General features: G+C 48.3%; 2 protein-coding genes and 1 long non-coding RNA gene across 3 annotated transcripts; all 3 read right to left on the reverse strand.

The window, feature by feature from the left end:
- Positions 1 to 1516: 1516 nt before the first annotated feature.
- LOC122367155 lies at positions 1517 to 3883 on the reverse strand. Its single transcript, XM_043340024.1, has 3 exons — positions 3505 to 3883; positions 2675 to 2836; positions 1517 to 1835 (listed from the first exon to the last, which is right to left on the reverse strand). Exons 1-3 carry the CDS (start codon positions 3524 to 3526, stop codon positions 1657 to 1659), a joined length of 363 nt encoding a protein of 120 aa, XP_043195959.1. The 5' UTR covers positions 3527 to 3883; the 3' UTR covers positions 1517 to 1656.
- Positions 3884 to 4607: 724 nt separating this feature from the next.
- LOC122367154 lies at positions 4608 to 9908 on the reverse strand. The gene is made up of 3 exons (XM_043340023.1): positions 9794 to 9908; positions 9364 to 9485; positions 4608 to 5105 (listed from the first exon to the last, which is right to left on the reverse strand). The coding sequence occupies exons 2-3, from the start codon at positions 9441 to 9443 to the stop codon at positions 4772 to 4774; spliced, it is 414 nt and encodes a 137-aa protein (XP_043195958.1). The 5' UTR covers positions 9444 to 9485; positions 9794 to 9908; the 3' UTR covers positions 4608 to 4771.
- Positions 9909 to 10597: 689 nt separating this feature from the next.
- On the reverse strand, positions 10598 to 11800 carry LOC122367156. The gene is made up of 4 exons (XR_006254009.1): positions 11751 to 11800; positions 11361 to 11505; positions 10986 to 11168; positions 10598 to 10734 (listed from the first exon to the last, which is right to left on the reverse strand). It is a non-coding gene; the product is annotated as an uncharacterized LOC122367156 (long non-coding RNA).
- Positions 11801 to 16844: the final 5044 nt, after the last annotated feature.

Raw genomic sequence — 16844 nt, forward strand, 5'->3', positions numbered from 1 at the left:
ATATCTAGCTACAACTTGCTAGAGTAAGTCATAAGCATGTTACATATAATCCGGTGTTTTCGAAAAGTGAAATACTTTTGAAAAGAGATAAAAATATAAATTTTGAATTTCGATATATATGTACATATATAATTTTAAAAATTTTCAAAGTTTTGAAAATCCGAGATAGCAGTTTGATAGCGCAGTCTATTTTGAGTCCTTTCATGCAAATAAATTAGAACTCATCCCTTGAGAGCGATTGCCGTGGTTCAATGTTTGCGTTGGATTTCACAAAGTAAACAGGAACAGGCTCGATTCAGACAAGTTGTTTGAAGACGCCGCTGGTTGAAAACTTGTGACTTGTCCATAAAAGTCTGCAGTAACGGTCTCAAATAATTCTGTTAGAATGTTAAATTTACATATTCAACTGCCTCCATGGTTCGTGACAGCACGAGACGTTTCTTCCGGGTAAAACCCAGCATTATCCGCATGTATGGTTGCCAGCTGCAAAAAGAAGACAGATACAGATACAGTGCAGTGGCGTGACAGCACAGAGGACTGGCCTCCATGCTCACTAGCATGTAGCATTGCTGAATTAGCTTCATCCTCCAGTGGCCACACGCCGTTTAAGTTACGACTTACGGCAGCGGCTGCAGAGCCTGCAGAGCCTGCAGCTGCACTTGGAGAGTCAATGTTCCATGCAGCTTGGTAGGGAAGGGATGTTGTTATAGCTGCCCAGAGACGATGTTCGTGCCCATGCTGTGGCCATCTGGCCATTGGTCATACCTCATCGGTTACTTCCCTTCCTCGGTCATCGCCCGGAGAGAGTGAGAGAGAGAGAGAGAGAGAGAGAGAGAGAGAGGGAAAGAGAGAGAAAGAGAGAGATAGCGAAGAGAAGAAAAGAAAAAAAGAAGAGAAGAGAAGAGAAGTGAAGAAAAAAGGACACGGACACGGAGAGCTGGAGGAACAGGCTGACAGACAAAAGATAAGCTAAAAAAAAGAGAATCGCGATGGTCCCTGCTCCTGTCATCGCAGTATGTGGGTGACGTCACCCTCGCTCGACTAACCAGTCACCAGTGCCGGCCGCTCCCTATACTGTGACCGGTCTGCAGCTGGGGCATGACGTCACCGCTCATCGTCGGTCGCCCCCGCCCCTCCCCCCAGCGGCGCAGCCGGTCAGGCAGCGCGCTCGCTCAAGGACTCAGTGTGTGGGGGCGGCAGGCCGAGGTCAAATACATACACGAACCGCCCTAATGGCCCGGGGTAGGCACAACCAGCCGACAGCGCGTCGGCCGGGTGCGGAGCTAGGTCGAGCATACACACAGCAACCGCCACAGTCGGCTGAACGTGAAGATGAACGTGAGAAACGCGCCGGAGCGGGGCGGGGCGAACCGGAACTCTACCGCGTACGATAACCAGAAACAGTTATTTGGCTGGGTGTGAGCTAGTTAGATGGAAATGACTACAGCCTGGGAACGTGAACCCACTAGTGCAAGGCTTATTAACTTTGTATGCACACGGTTGTTTATTGTATAGCTGCATGTACTCCATGCTTATTGAAGTGTTTCTACACGGCTCGCCCGGGCACGAAGGCTGCAACTCCTCCAGACAAAGGGACCAGAACATGACGGGAGCTGCAGACAGGCACGGTGTGGTATGGGCCGAGCCCAGCTGCTGTCAGCGCCAGAGGAGCAGCAGCAGCAGCAGCAGCAGCGGTGACGTCACAGAGGTCACTGAGGTCACCAGTCGACCGCTGCCGTTCGTACGGCCCGTCCAGGCCGTGAACCGGCCGTAGCTGGTCCGTTTGACGAGCCGAGAGTCGGTGGCACACGGGCCCTCGTGGCGCATAAAAATCTCTGAAAACGGACCACGGACGACACAGGTGACGCCTGAGACAGACGTCTTTAAGATGAAAGCGGACCGGGGTTGAAGCGCGGTTATCGAAAAAGACGGGTGTGGGCCAACTGAGAAAAAACGGGATGACAACTATTTATATTTAATGCTGGTAAGCATCGGGACATCCAAAATTTATCTACCGATTGAAAAAATGACTTTTCAACGCATAAATTGGCACAATCAGCAATGTCCATTGCATGCACCATCTATGATCTAGTCTCTTTCCTTTTAACTTCCAAACCACCCCACAATAGGACTGGAGCCCATCCACTGTTCTGGCTCTCGGTCCGCACGGGCGAGCGGGCGCCCAGCTGTGCCTGTCTCCTTATTAGGCTATGGAGCTCGCCGCCCGGCCCGAGGCCACCAGCCGGCTGCGAGTGAGTGGGCTGAGCGGTCGGTGATGGGCGGACCAGCCCGGCGCAGCGCGGCACGGCACGGAACGGCACGGGACGGAACGGCACAGCACGGCGAGGCACGGCACGGTGAAAGGCGAGTCGGCAGCGAGGCAGAGAGAGAGAGAGAGAGAGAGAGAGAGAGAGAGAGAGAGAGAGAGAGAGAGAGAGAGAGAGAGAGAGAGAGAGAGGGGGGGGAAGTACCAGAGCGGCGGATGGGCGTGGGCCGTGGGGGAGGCAGAGCGGGGAGCCGTGGGTAGAGCAGCGAGGTCAGCGCAGTCAGTCAGGGCCGAGCCGAGTGGCCATCCCTGCAGGAATCCTCCCTATATCCCTACATACAGTGCTTATCATCCCTCTACGCATAAAGGACCTCTCGCTGGATTGTCACGGACTACGCAACTACGCACCTTCCAGTCCCATTTTCCTTCGCTCCATGGCGAGGCACTCCATCTCCTGGATGCTGGGGTAGGTGTTGCCATCGGAGGCACAGACCTCCTGGTTTGGCCCGGCTTTGTTCGGGAGAGAGGAACAGGGCACCTGGGCGGCCCAGCTCAGCGACAGCAGCGAACCTGGCGGAAGAAACATGAACCTCCTAAAACGGTGGAGCTCACTGCTCACTGCTCGCTCAGCTCAGTCTTGGCTCCTTGATCCGTCAAAGCTTTATAGAAATGGGTAATGGTATTTCGCAGAGGCGATAGCTACACACCACAGCAGACGATGGCACCCAAATTTGCCAATAAGCAGCCGACCCCCACTCGTCCCCCCAAAAATCGTATTGTTTACGGCTTTATTTCGACTAAAAATAGTTGCGATAAGTTAAAACGGGTTTGTTTTTCATGTAGATGCTAAAAGGTCCAGCTCGTGACAGAAAATACAAATACCTGTTAGCTAATGCCCTACTATTACACTCAAAGGCACTGTAGGCACTCAAAGCAATCGTTTTCCGTTAATGAATTTGGCATCATTTGAAGTACTTACGGGAGAAATAAATAGCTCGATCACAGCTCAAAGTTGCTAAAGTCAGCATATAAAATGATTAATTGATTATTTTGGTCATTGAAAGGACTAAAATCGGCATGATCTAATGTTATTGTGAGTGGGGGAGAAATACACGCTTCTCGAGACGAATGACGCCAAGCGTCAGCAAACACCACTTAACTCGTACATTGGTTTGAAGCCTACCAATCTGTCTATACTTACCAAATTTCGTGAGCTATTATGTCGCATCTAGTCTTACCTATAAATAGAAGTTTTAACATGATGGTATTAGACGTCTTGGAAATCGTCCGAGTACATGTTTGCTGTTGGTGCTTCTTCACCTTCACTTCATGTTTGTGAAAGATTCAACGCACTTTTGCCGTAAGTTTTAAACAAAAACGATTTTGTAAGTGTTTGAACATTTGCCAGATCGTATACGTCTTTTAAGCGGAAGGCAATTTAACCAATGCTGTTAAGAAACGTCAGCTGCGTTTTTACTATGCCCGTGCTTGAGTTTGTAAATCGAGGTCAACACCACTTGATATCGAATACATCCACGTCTAATATGTACATATATGACGGCCAGATTCGGCGCCCTTGACCATTCCTTGATGGGCTCATAAACACTGCGAATGAATGAGTCGATTTATGCTACTTTACATCGCGTGCCTCGAGTTTTGTAGGTCTCCTCTTATCCAATCGTGCAAAGAAGGTCGCAGCTTATGTATGGGATAAGGTTCTTACGTCTTTATCGCTGGTTATAAATGTTAGGCATTGATAACATACTTGCGTCTTTCAAAATAACATTTATTTCAATATTATATATTATAACAACATGGCGAACTGTGTTGTTCTGTCGTCAGCATATTCAAACAACTCCAGCATACATACAAAATACACATGTGCCGATGCCACGCAACTGTTATAAATATTTCGCTACGCTGCTCACGCGATAACAAATATTACGTCTTGAAAAGTGAACCGGGGTCGTTCAACAAATATTGCACACCTGAAGTTTCAACCAGGAAAACCCTGTGGGGTGCTGAGACTACTTTCTCTGGATGTATAATTCGACTCACAAAAAAAAAACACGTCATAAACCTAAGGTGACTAACAACTGGTGCTAAATTTCTTGAAACAAAATAAAAAATGTCGACTTTTTCACGCAAACTATACACGATAATTTTACAAACAAATGCCTTTTGCTTATTGTACTAGAGCGTGATGAAATCGCATAAATATTATCAAACAGAGCATTACACATAACCACGTGGAGGGGCATAAAGCAAGATATAGCATACCTACTGTGTAAGCATATTGGACCGCAACCATTCACTACCTAAGTATGCAGACACGAAATCGCTGAAATAACAAAATTTATTTTGCCTTTTACGTGGGGTGCTTGGATTAACAATTATATAACGCAAACATTCCAACTCAAAACTGCCTGACTTGAGTTCCGTCGTTCTCAGTGGTCATCCTACTTGGAGACGTCTAAAATGTCTGCACAGTGACCTCATCTTTCATCACACATCACAAGCACCCGACGTGAGCTCGGGCCGCGACCTCCAGCCCCGTTTCAGTCTCAGACTCTCAGTAGGTGCGTGACCGGCCGGCCGCAGCAGCTGCCGAAAGTCGAACCCTCCTCCACCACCGGCTGCGCTCTCCGAGTCGATGATGTGCGGCTGAGGCCGAGAGGACGGCAGCGGAGTCCTCACGGCCGAGGACGGGTCCTCCCGAGGCCAGGCGGCCAGCGGACGGCGCCTCGCCGGGCCCCGGGCCGGGCCGGGGGAGGCAGAGGACGGCCGCGGAGAGGGCGGCAGGCGAGCCGGCGGCGACAGCTCCGACTCCAGGGAACTGCTGCAGAGAAAATGGAGAAATCACACTTGTAAAACGTCGATCGATATTAACCCTCGCCCGCACATGCCATTTTCCCATCCTAGAACGCACATGGGGGGGGGGGGTGGTTGCCACCCCCCCGCGCCATTTCGTTCCTGTTGGAGATAGAGCTTAGCGGTAAAGACCAAAAAGATTCTTTGGGAAGAGACGAATCCAATGATACCCAGTTTTACCTTCTCAGGTCAGTCATTGACCTTCCAGGTCAGGTCAAACTAAAAAATGTTGCTGTTTTGGGTCACCGTTGGATATCAAGTGCGCTGCTTATCAAATACCGATGACGATGCTGTTTTCTGGTGCCAAGCCAGCTAGAACCTCTTTGTCACACTATCCGACCAGAATTTTGCTGCTGAGGTCATTTCAGGTCAAGTTAGGTCAAGGTCAATTATATGTGTTTGTATGTCTGTGTGTGTCTGTGTGTATACTGATGTGTGCACCGATTGTTTTTGGGTCCATATCACATGAAATCATGATCTGAGAAGCTTTTACCAAAAATGCAGTCAAAAAACTTCACAAAAAGTAAATTCAGCTTGCCTAAAACGCAATTATCTTAGATGACCTAGGTTGACCTTGACCCTGACCTTGACCCCTGTACATCGTCGAACAACATGTTCCATGATAGGTGGGAGGTAAGACTGGCAAAAAAGGCCGAAATCAGGGTGTCAAAAGCTCACAAGGCCCATGGCAGACGCAAGATGTTGAGAATTGGCCATTTGGGTCATGACATGACCTGAAAAACAAGGTCATATCTCCGAAACCAAAAATCACAGAAACTTGAAATTTTCAGTGGACATCAAGAAAGGATAGACGAGCAGCTATACGAAAAATCAGCCTTCTAGCTCTAAAAATGTTGGGTGCAGAGCAGAAAGACTGCCTGGGGGGGTGGCAACCACCCCCCCCCCCATGTGCGGGCGAGGCATTGACCTCTATAGTAACCTAGACGGCCCACTGCCGCGCCGCGGCCGGCACGGAATCGTTCCCGCATGGGGGCGCAGTGGCGCCACCTGCAAGTGGTCAGAAGTTCCCGGTCCCGGTAGACGGTCCATGTTAAGTGGGTAACTTTTGAAGCTGATTTTTAAGAAAGATACAGCCTGCGGATAGCTGAAAAGGATTGCTATGTAACTGAACATGCTTTCTTAAGGTGTGATGTGCTCGATTGCGAACAGGATGGCTCGAGCCGTGCAATAAAGTGCATTGTTTCAAATGACCCGGACGCGCTGGCGGTACAAAGCATACCGAAACGTGGAGAGCCTACCTGCCGTAGGTAAGGCCATACGGGACGAAGAACGTACCCGCTTCCTACTCAGATGGCAAAAGATGATCAATTAGCAAACGAAGGGGAAGGGGTCCGTTCGACCCCCGCCCTATTCGGGCGAGGGTTAACCCTCGCCCGCATAGGTGGGGTCGAACGGACCCCACCTCAGTTTTCGCGAATAACTCTCGTAAAAAGCGGCCGATCGCGACGAAACTTTCAATACCCTCGCGATAATCAATTATACACCTGCCCTGAAAGTTTCATGACCCTGAGTTTCTTTGACCTGTGACCTACTTTTCAAGACCATGTTTGGCCGGAATCGCAATTCGGCACATGGCTGGCATTAACCGCGCGTTAACAGTCTTTTCGTGATTTCAAGCGTTCAAACATGTGATATGATGTTGCTCCCGTGCATTAGGGTGGGTGTCAAGGTCACTTGAAGGTAAGGTCATGTCATGTCATCGACCTTTGATGACCTCAGTTCACTTTTTCGAGTTTTACATGTTTGTAGGCTTGTTTTTGGACTAACTTCGAATTTTCAATTTAGCAACCATTTGAACATTTACGAAAAAGTTTTGGTGCCTTCGTAACATGTGACGAAGCTGTTAGAGGTGGTTGACACCTACTACGAATACCTACCCGGCAGGACCCCTACTGGTTGACCTGACCTGACCTGACCTGACCCAACCTGGCCTTATAAATGCATCAAGACATCATCTGTAGTCAAAACTAACATGATTTTCGTGATCAGCCCCCCGATAAACCCCATATCAGCCACACTTTACGACGTTCTAACAGGTCCCGATTTTCCCGACTTTTGGGTCATTGACCTGACTTGGAAGGTAACCCAATGACCTAGGACCTTAAAATCAGGTATAATCGGCTGCCTCTCGTCTACTTGCAATTCCATCCCTGATAATATGCCAGTGCTTATATCGGGGGTCGGCAACCTTTTTGGGGTGCGGGCCAGATTTAAGCGATTCAGAAGCAGCCGGCGGGCCGGAGCATGGCATGGTTGCAATTTGCTACAGTCATAGGGCAATATTGGAGAAATATGACAGCGTAATTAATAGACTGGTGTACGGAAAACAAAATCGATTTATGAAGGTACCGCGGGCCGGAACGCAATGTTAGTCGCTGTTACCAGACGCGAGCCGGACGTCAAATGGTTGCGGGCCGGATCCGGCCCGCGGGCGGTAGGTTTCCGACCCCTGGCTTATATAGATCACCATCGATCTGGAATGGTCATCTTTTGCCACCTGAGTAGGAAGTGGGTACGTTCCTGGTCATGCATGGCCTTACCTACTGCAGGTAGGCTCTCCACGTTTCGGTATGCTTTGTACCGCCAGCGCGTCCGGGTCACTTGAAACAATGCACTTTATTGCACGGCTCGAGCCATCCTGTTAGCAATCGAGCACATTATACCTTAAGAAAGCATGTTCAGTTACATAACAATCCTTTTCAGCCATCCGCAGGCTGTATCTTTCATAAAAATCCGCTTCAAAAGTTACCCACTTAACCCGCGCCGTGCTGGGGGGGGGGGCGTTTTTACGCCCCCCCCTCAGGTTTTTCGCGAATATCTCAAAAACGGCGGCGCGCAGCGCCGCCGTTTTTGGTACACGTGTTCCTACATCATTTCCGCACATGTTGTGAAAATTTCAGACCTAGGCCGTTCAAGGTCAGGTCACCAGGTCACGTCAAGTGACCTTACCTCAGAAAAAGTTCAAAGGCTCGCTATAGCTACACCGACTGAACGATCACTTTGAAACTTTCAGCGATTGATATGAGTAACAGTATGTATAAAATGTATATCTCGGATTTTTGATATCTGTGACCTAAGGTCAGGTCAATTTTGCGACCTCTCCATTATAAGTCAATGGGAGAAAATTGAAATGCGCCTCTTTTGGACGAATATCGTTCAAAACGCTCTCAAACATCGGTTCATAGGTAAACATGACACACTGAATAGGAAAAATGCACCTGTGACCCCTCTGTGTGCCCCTGAGGTCATCTCAGGTCATGAACGGTCGCCAGCAGTTTTTTGGCTATAACTTTTGATAGAGACGTGCTAGAGCGGTGAAAACACGTCAGATGTGTTCAGCTCGACGATACGGATCGACTGATATGCAACATGACCCTTTTCGGTCAGGTCATGACCTTGACCTGAGGTCAAATTTTCAAAATGACCTTTCAAGGTCAACAAATAGTTCATTCGACGCGTCTCGACGAGAGGAACACGATGCTGGCAAAAGTAATGTCATGGCGCTTATGAGTCAAAAGTTATTGACGAAAAAACGTTTTTCGTAAAAACGGCTATTTTTGGAGTTTTTGCCCTCTGGAGGCTAAACCGTTGACCTGAGGTCAAATCTGAGAACATTACTCAGAAAGGTCTGTAAAAGGGCTATCGAATGCGCTTTTCCGCGGCGCTGTAGCTCTATCGGTTCCCGAGATAGCCGTTGGCAGTTTCCAAAATGTTGAAATAGTCAACATTTTACCTTTGGTGACCTCTGGTGACCTGACCTTTGACCTGACCCAAAAAATGACCGAAGTGTTTTCGTCCTTATTTTTGACGCTCTTTCGATTGCCGCTTACCGCGTGTCGCTACGTGGCCCAGGAGCCGAGTTAGACGGGGGGGCGTGAAAACGCCCCCCCCCAGCACTCGGCGGAAAGTTCAGGCCACCAGCACGGCGCGGGTTAACATAGACCGTCTACAGGGGCCGGGAACTTCTGACCACTTGCAGGTGGCGCCACTGCGCCCCCATACGGGAACGATTGCGGCGCGGGAGTTGGCCGTCTAGGTTACTATAGAGGTCAATGGGGCGAGGGTTAAGTCGATCAGCTTTCACAAAAAATACAAACAACTAGCCGATGCTGATGAGGTCGATCAGACATTCAAAGTTCGCAAAGTGCCTATAGGCAACATCAGTGCATTCATGATCATCTCGGTGGCTCTTTTTGCTGACTTACGTGGTTCGTTTCTCTCGTTCTGCGTTCCACGCATCTGGTAACACGGGCGATCGAATGGCCTTCCGAGGCACAGGAGACATGGCGCCCTGCCTCGGCTCCGATGCACGCTGAGGTAAGACCTCCTGTAACGCAGCATTCATAATCATCACACCAAAGTTTGCTTAGGAAAACCGCTTAATAGATGAGTCATTTGATTATAACAGCTCGTTTTTTCGAGCATGTTCAGTTCGGAAACTAGCGCTGGCATCACTAAGCTACTCACCCTTGACATTCCTTCTGAGGCTCCTCTGCCATCCATCGCATGCTAATCAAACTCTACATAGTGTCTAGTAGGCATCGGTTATTTGTAGTCCACTCCTGAGATATTTGCTGGAATCCCTCCTCCAGTTTCCCTCTGAAAAAGACCATCGTATTTACACTGGCTACGCACCCCTGAGGTGTCCGTTGGCGCTTCCTTGCCCTCGGGCGCGGCTCGGATCAGACCCAGACGCGCTCGGTCCTGTTCCCCTCCGTGCTGCCGCGCTCCGTCACCATGGTCCTCTCCAGTAGAGGTGGCAAAAGATGAAAATTTTGGGAACCAGACTCGAACCAGACCCGGCTGGACATTTCTGGAACCAGTCAGACCCGGTCTTAGTTGGAATCGGAACCAGTTGGACCCGTTCCCCAAAAGTCAATTAATACAAACTACTTGTAGGTATCATTAGTTGCATCAAGTAAAACAGCCTATTTCCCACTGGGAATACTCACGAGCTATTGTGTGCGCAAAGAAACATTCACTTCATATTTTGCAATAATGTATAATGTGCAATATGTATAGTTTATGGAAGGACCCGGTTGGACCCGTCAGAAAATTTCCAGGAACCGGTCTGGACCCATATGGGTCCAGACTGGTTCTTTGGACCGGGTCCTCGGGTCCACATTTTGCCACCTCTACTCTCCAGTGAGCCTAAAAGAACACAGTCGTCAAGGATTCAAGGTGAGAAGTAGCTATTGAGACATTAATAGGTATGCTTATAGCTTGCCAAATTCCGGCAATTATGGAAGAGCAAGAAATTTCACCACCAAGATTCTCACGATGCAGTAATGTCGAATAAACGATTGTCGATGCAATAATGTTGATATATAATTGTCGATATACGAGTACAAGTTTGGTGAAGCAGGATCATCGTTCCGCACAAGCAGTGTTAGTCTGCACGGTGCCACGTCCCACTCAACACAACATTCTCACCTTTGAGCTAGCCGCTGCTCGGATGAGAACACTTTGTGCGGCGACAGGCGCGGGGACACTGACGCCGCCCTCTTTTCGGCTCTCTCGGCGGGGGCGGCCGCCGCAGCAGTCGGGCTGCTCTTGCCAGCCTGTTTGCCAGGTGCCTGGAGGGAAACGATTTAAGCACTGTCTCACACTTGCATTTTCGTTAATGCCAAATCAAAACGGATACGGTTCCTCCTCTTTCATGAATATTATGGTACAAATACGTAAAAAAATGACACAAAAGTTCATGAATCCATATTTTTTATAATCTAAGCCATTATTAGCACATAATGCCCACTTTCTATCCCAACATTAGACCAACTCCTAATGTATGAGAAGCCGCGCGGCAGCCAGCCGGCCGAACCCTCACCTCCACCCCGGAGAAGAGCCGTGCGGCTCTCTGCTGGAACCCAATCAGCCACCGTCCGGGGGAGATGGCCCTCCTCTCTGGACTGGCCGCCGCCCGGCCGACACCGCGGGTCTCGCCCTCTGGGTACGGTAGGCCCGGCTCGGGGACACGTACCGAGACGGGTGCCGTGATGTCGGCGGCGACCTGTCGTGGGAGAAACCGGGGAGAAGTGATTAGTTTCTCTTGTCAAAAGATACAAATTAATTGTAGCTTCTTTTTCAATATTTGTCAATTAATCGTAAACAATAACCGTATCTTTATTTTATTTATATCGAATGTTAACAATAATGCTTCAATCTAACCAAGACCTTACCCACTAACCATCTCTATAGTTACCTCCGTTCGCTGCTCCTGTTGTGCAGGAGTCTGTTTAGGGTCAATGTTTTCCCTTTCCGCCTTGGCAGCTTTCCGTCGAGACCTCTTCCAGCACTTCTGAACTATCCGGGATGCGTCACTGGCACTCAGGCCCGACGAAACGAGCCTGTGGTACGAGGTTAGTTAGCGGGGCTCGGGAAGACTAAGACACGTTTAATACGGAAAGTTGTCAACATTAAGTTAAACATGAAATATTGCGACATGAGTACAAACCGAAACACTTATCCCCAATTTGCAATTACCGTATACCTTTCAAAATCTGTTAACCTCTCCTATGTCTTTGACATGTGCAGGTGCTGATTTCCTTGCTCAAGATATGTGCTGAACGCTTACCTTACAAACATTTCTCACCTCTTCTGCGCCTCTGCTGATGAACTGCTGTCTCCCAACACCTCCACAACACCTCCAACACTAAGGACCTCCAGGGCCGGGCCCCACGTGGCCTGCATCCGGTGACGCCGGAAGGCTGCGAAATAAAAACGGTGTACACAAGTTTAGTGTGCTAAAGGCAACCAATCAAATCAACAACCAATCAACCAATCAACAAATCAAATCACCAATCAAAGTTTATCATGCAAAATATGCATACCACACATATCAGTACATGATGCCGTAAAATTGGTAGCAATGTTACTAATGTTATGTTCTGTATTTTCTACAGCCCTTAGGCCTTACCTCTCTGTATGGTGGAGGCGGCGGCGTGTTCGGATGCCGCTCTGGCGCTGGCCACAACCGGTTCATTGAAGCCCTCCAGACGACTCTTGGCGTCATTCACGGGACTATCTATTCGCGAATTGCCAGTCACTCCGCCTGCTGAGAGGTAGAGGGGTCAGGAGTTGATAGTCTAACCCGCGCCCCGTAGGGCTATCGGCGGACCCTACCACCCGTAGGGGAGGGGCCGTTTCGGCCCCCCCCCCCCCTAAGATCTCGGAAATTTACCGGCCGATTTTCAAAATTCAAACGGTGTTCGATAGACCCACTGGGGAACTACCTTGCGACCAAATTTTATTGACCTAGGTCAAACCGATGACGTCACAGGTCAGGTCAAAGGTCGGATTTTCGCCGTTCACAGGCATGTCAAGAAATGTGTTGTGAAATCGAGTAAATCGGTAATTTATTGAAAACCATCGATGGTATGTACATTGTTCGTCAAACACATACTTTACTATCTGAGGTCACTGATACCAGGTCAGGTCACAGCGAGGTCAGGTCACCGGGGGTCACAATATGAAAGTGTCGTGTGATACATGTTTTATGGTCCATTTTACATGACAAATGCGATTATGTGGGTTAGGCAGCCTTTGGGGCCAGCCTGGGTCACATTTTGGTGAAGGTCAGGTCAAGGTCAGGTCAAATTAGGTCAAATTTCAAAGTTGATATTTTTGCATAAAATGGATATCGATTCGATGCAGCTCGTCATGGGGAGTCTAATAGTGGTCTTTGTTCTGCTCTACGAGGTCTAGAATTGCCAAAAATTGAGATTGAAAATTTGAAGTCATCATTTTTGAACAGTTTTTTCGCTATAACTTGCCCAAAAAAGGAGGTATCGATCTGTAATTTGGTATGTAGATAGAAAACGGTAGGTACTATTAAGGCCTGGCTACACTATGCGTTTTTTGCGTGCGTTTTTTGCGAGTTTGTGTGATTTGCGGAATATCGTTCTAGAAAAAAACGACATTACGTTTTGTTATATGTTTTTCATATAAAGTTTTAATTAATATACACGTTTAATTAACTGTTATATAGATATTAAAGAAATTTTATTTATAATAACTTTTTTTCTAGAACGATATTCCGCAAAACACGCAAACACGCAAAAAACGCACGCAGAAAACGCATAGTGTATCCAGGCCTTTACAGGGTGGAAAGTAATTACGCGAACATACATTTTTCGTCTTTTAAGAAGAAAAAAACGTGTGTGACATAAAACTTTTATTTGTTGACACATCCTCCTTTGTTAGCGCGAGCGCATCTGACGGCCTTTCACTGGCACCTCTGAGCGCGCCACACACCGGTGATTTTGAGGAGCTCGCTCGCTTCGCTCGCTCGTAAAATACCATGTAAATTAGGCATTAGTGTACATTAGGCACACTCCTCGGGCATAAATGATACTTTTGCTTGCCAATTTTCCACATTTTCTCATGCAAAGACCGTTTTAAAGAGACCCGTCTGCCAGTGAGACTGGACCCACCGTGCCTCCCTCCTCCCATCGAAAGGTCCTGGATACATCCTTGCCTGAGCTGACCCCGGGCCCCCGGGTGACTCGCGGGCCCGGGGTCAGGTGACCAGCAGGTGACCACCTCTTGGGCGAAATTCTGGGTACGTGTCCGACATGCATCGTACATAGTCCTGTTTATTTGATTCATTGGTTAAACATTAAATATACGTTAGGCGGCACGGGCGGACATCGATAGCAGCGCCTCTATCGGTCACTAGGGAAAGCTGGGCTGTAGGCGACGATATACCGGCTGAGTTGTCACACGTTGAATAGGTTAATAGCCATCCGTCTTGTGAAAAAGTTGAACTTTTGCCTTTAATATTTCTACTGGCAATTTTAGAAGTGTCTTCTCATGGATTACAAAACCGTTTAGATTATTGTATTCACTTCAAGCCTTCCCTATTGTTATTGATGATGCGGGAACTATTTCTAATTAGTGTTTCTAGCTTAGTAAAAGAACATACTGTGCAAACGATGAAAAAAGCAAAAATGGAAGATTTTAAATGCAATTTTCTCTAACAATTAATGGTAAATTCTCTACATATCAAGGAAAAGGTGCATGCTATTTGATAATTTAAAGTTCTTGGGGCCAGTTGTTTTCTTCTTTTCTTACGTCGCCCCAATGGCCGCGAATACACTTGTGATAACGCCTATCGAAGTTATAAGCTGGATCTCTAGTCTGTGATCCCGCATCGTACCAGATATACATAATAACATTTCATGTCGATGTGCCTAAAAAAATATGCGAATATACGTGAAAAAGGAGTGCTGCTCCCGCTCCTACACATCCCGGCCAAACAGTGACCGGCCCTGCTTCTTGGCCACCCGGGGCCGGTCGGCCGGCCGGCAGTCAGTCGCTGCCCGGGGCTGATTTCTGAGGGACTTGCAAAAATGTTTATTAATGAAATGCTTTACGTAATAAATTAGATGATGGTATATGTACCGGCTCGGAGTCGCATTTGAGAAAAAAACATGCTAGCGTAAAAATATATATGTTTTGAAAATTAAGCTGGTATGCACTGGCGCATGCGTTCCGGCATGCTTGACACCAGGTTGTGGAGCACATCGGGAGAGATCGCAGCCCATGCCCTCCGAAGCTGTCTGGCGAGCTGATCGGCGGTGGTGGCCCCTGGAAGCTCGCTGACCTTCTCCTTGAGAATGCCCCAGAGGTTCTCAATGGGATTGAGGTCTGGGCTGTTGCCAGGCCAAACATCCTTCTCCCAGAAGGACGGCAGGTTGTCCCGACACCAGTCTTGCGTTCGTTTGGCCGTGTGCGGAGGTGCCCCATCTTGCATGAAGATGGCCTTTTCTGCATCTGGCACGAGAGCGCGCTGGAGTATCGTGCCAGTTTTGCCGGTTCGGTGGACGGCACGCAGACACTCTTCTTCCAGGATATTCTGCCGGTAGTAGTCGCCGTTTATAGTGACCTTTTGGGGCACTACGTGAAGCTCCGACACCGCACAGGAGCTCATCATCCCCCAGACGTGCACTTTCGATGGATGCTTGACCGTTGGGACTGGTGGGACATCAGACGCATCGGCAGCCCATACGCGGTCGTTCTACCTGTTTGGCGTGTTAAATAACTCAAAACATGATTCGTCTGACCACAATACCCGTTTCCAGTCTTCTTCTGTCCATGTTTTGTGCTCCTTTGCAAAATTCAAACGCCGTTTCTTCTGTTCTTCAGTGAGTTTTGGTCTTTTTGAGGGCTTGTACGGAAATGTGTTCAAATTTTCGCGAAGGTATGTGCGGACCGTGGTATGAGAGATCGGGTACCCGGCCGCAGTAAGCCGTTTTGCCAGCTTCCGAGTTGATTGGCGCCGTTTTGTCACCGACATGGCGACCACTCGCTTGGCGACTGGGTGCACGGAGGGTTTTCTGCCTCGGCCGGCCTTGCTTTTAAGGCCCTCTCCAGCTGTCTCCCGCTTCATCCAGACGTATAACTGGGTGCGACTGATGCCGAGACGCTTACAGACCAACTTCCGATCCATTCCGCCCAAAACCATTCCAACGGCTTTGCCGCGGAATTCCAAACTGTACTCCTTGCCCATTTTGGTCTTGGGCTGCGCCCGGCGCCCGCACCGTTCCACGTCTAGACGCGTTGTGACCGGCCAAGGTCATCACCCGGGGTCAGGTCACGTGGGGTGGGTGGATCGATAGCGAACGCGGCCAATCACGCCCCGCGCGAGTCCCCGTCTAAACAAAGTCGCTATTTACTCGTGAAATTGTAATAAATTGCATGTTCGCGTAATTACTTTCCACCCTGTACATATATTCCGTTTTTTTTTGAAACTCAAAAAACTTTTGGGATTTTTTGGCTAATATATAAAAAATGCTTTTTTGATTTTTTGGGTCAAAACTCAAAAATCTCAAAAATCCGAGATAGCAGTTTTGTAGACCTGTCAATTCTACACCTTTTATGTCATTTTGTCATCATGATCATTTTTCTGTATATTTAAAGCTGTAGGCCTGACAGGTCTTCTCGCGAAGGTCTTTTTTCGGTCGAAAATGACAGAACATGACGTCATTCTGACGTCATGTGTGGCCAACCTATCATAGCCTCTGGAAATTTTTTTTGGTCCCAATGTGTAAAATTGATGCCCGGAGGGGTCCTGAAAGTTTGGTGGCGATGTCTCCAGCCGTTTAGGAGATATCGACGGAAAAGGACAGGGAGGGGCAGTTTCGGCCCCCCCCCCCCCCCTACGGGGCGCGGGTTCATCCATAGGCAATATGTTTATACATACAAGATGCTTGCTTCTTAAGGGTAAAATGCGATCGTTTTACTAGTTAGATTACGGCTTAAAAGGAAAATACCGGCACTTACGGCATACCAAAACGCACATGCTGGTGGCGGGAGACCAATGCAGCCCGACCAGATGACGGAATAACAATAGATTTGAAAAGAATCAGGGTAAAAACATGTGTCCCAGTTTTTTAGAATAGTTAATCTAAATTGCAAGATCGGGATATAACTTCATTCCCCTTAACTCAACTTCACTCCGTTATTCATATAAGCATGCTTTCAGTTCATGCATTGCGGGACAGTATACCTGCAGGCATCGTATACTAGTGACATCTAGCGGCAATAGTTCCATCTTGGATTTCTATCGAAAAGTTGTAAGCACTCAGTGCATACCGAAGAACTTCTGTGTAGGTATCGCACGGATCGGTGACAGGAAAACGATCTAGTGGCAGCAAATGCCTGATATGTATGCAATTCGAATCAG

The sequence above is a fragment of the Amphibalanus amphitrite genome, unplaced genomic scaffold (assembly GCF_019059575.1).
Source record: "Amphibalanus amphitrite isolate SeventyFive unplaced genomic scaffold, NRLGWU_Aamphi_draft 000853F_arrow, whole genome shotgun sequence".
Classification (NCBI taxonomy): Eukaryota; Metazoa; Arthropoda; class Thecostraca; order Balanomorpha; family Balanidae; genus Amphibalanus; species Amphibalanus amphitrite.

Coding starts and splice junctions, on each gene's coding strand:
- LOC122367155 (XM_043340024.1), bottom strand. CDS start 3,526: ATGTTAAAACTTCTATTTATAG. Junction 2,837..3,504: donor GTTAAAACTTCTATTTATAG/GTAAGACTAGAT, acceptor TTCTTCCGCCAG/GTTCGCTGCTGTCGCTGAGC. Junction 1,836..2,674: donor AAGGAAAATGGGACTGGAAG/GTGCGTAGTTGC, acceptor GTCCGTTTTCAG/AGATTTTTATGCGCCACGAG.
- LOC122367154 (XM_043340023.1), bottom strand. CDS start 9,443: ATGTCTCCTGTGCCTCGGAAGGCCATTCGATCGCCCGTGTTACCAGAT. Junction 5,106..9,363: donor GAACGAGAGAAACGAACCAC/GTAAGTCAGCAA, acceptor TTTTCTCTGCAG/CAGTTCCCTGGAGTCGGAGC.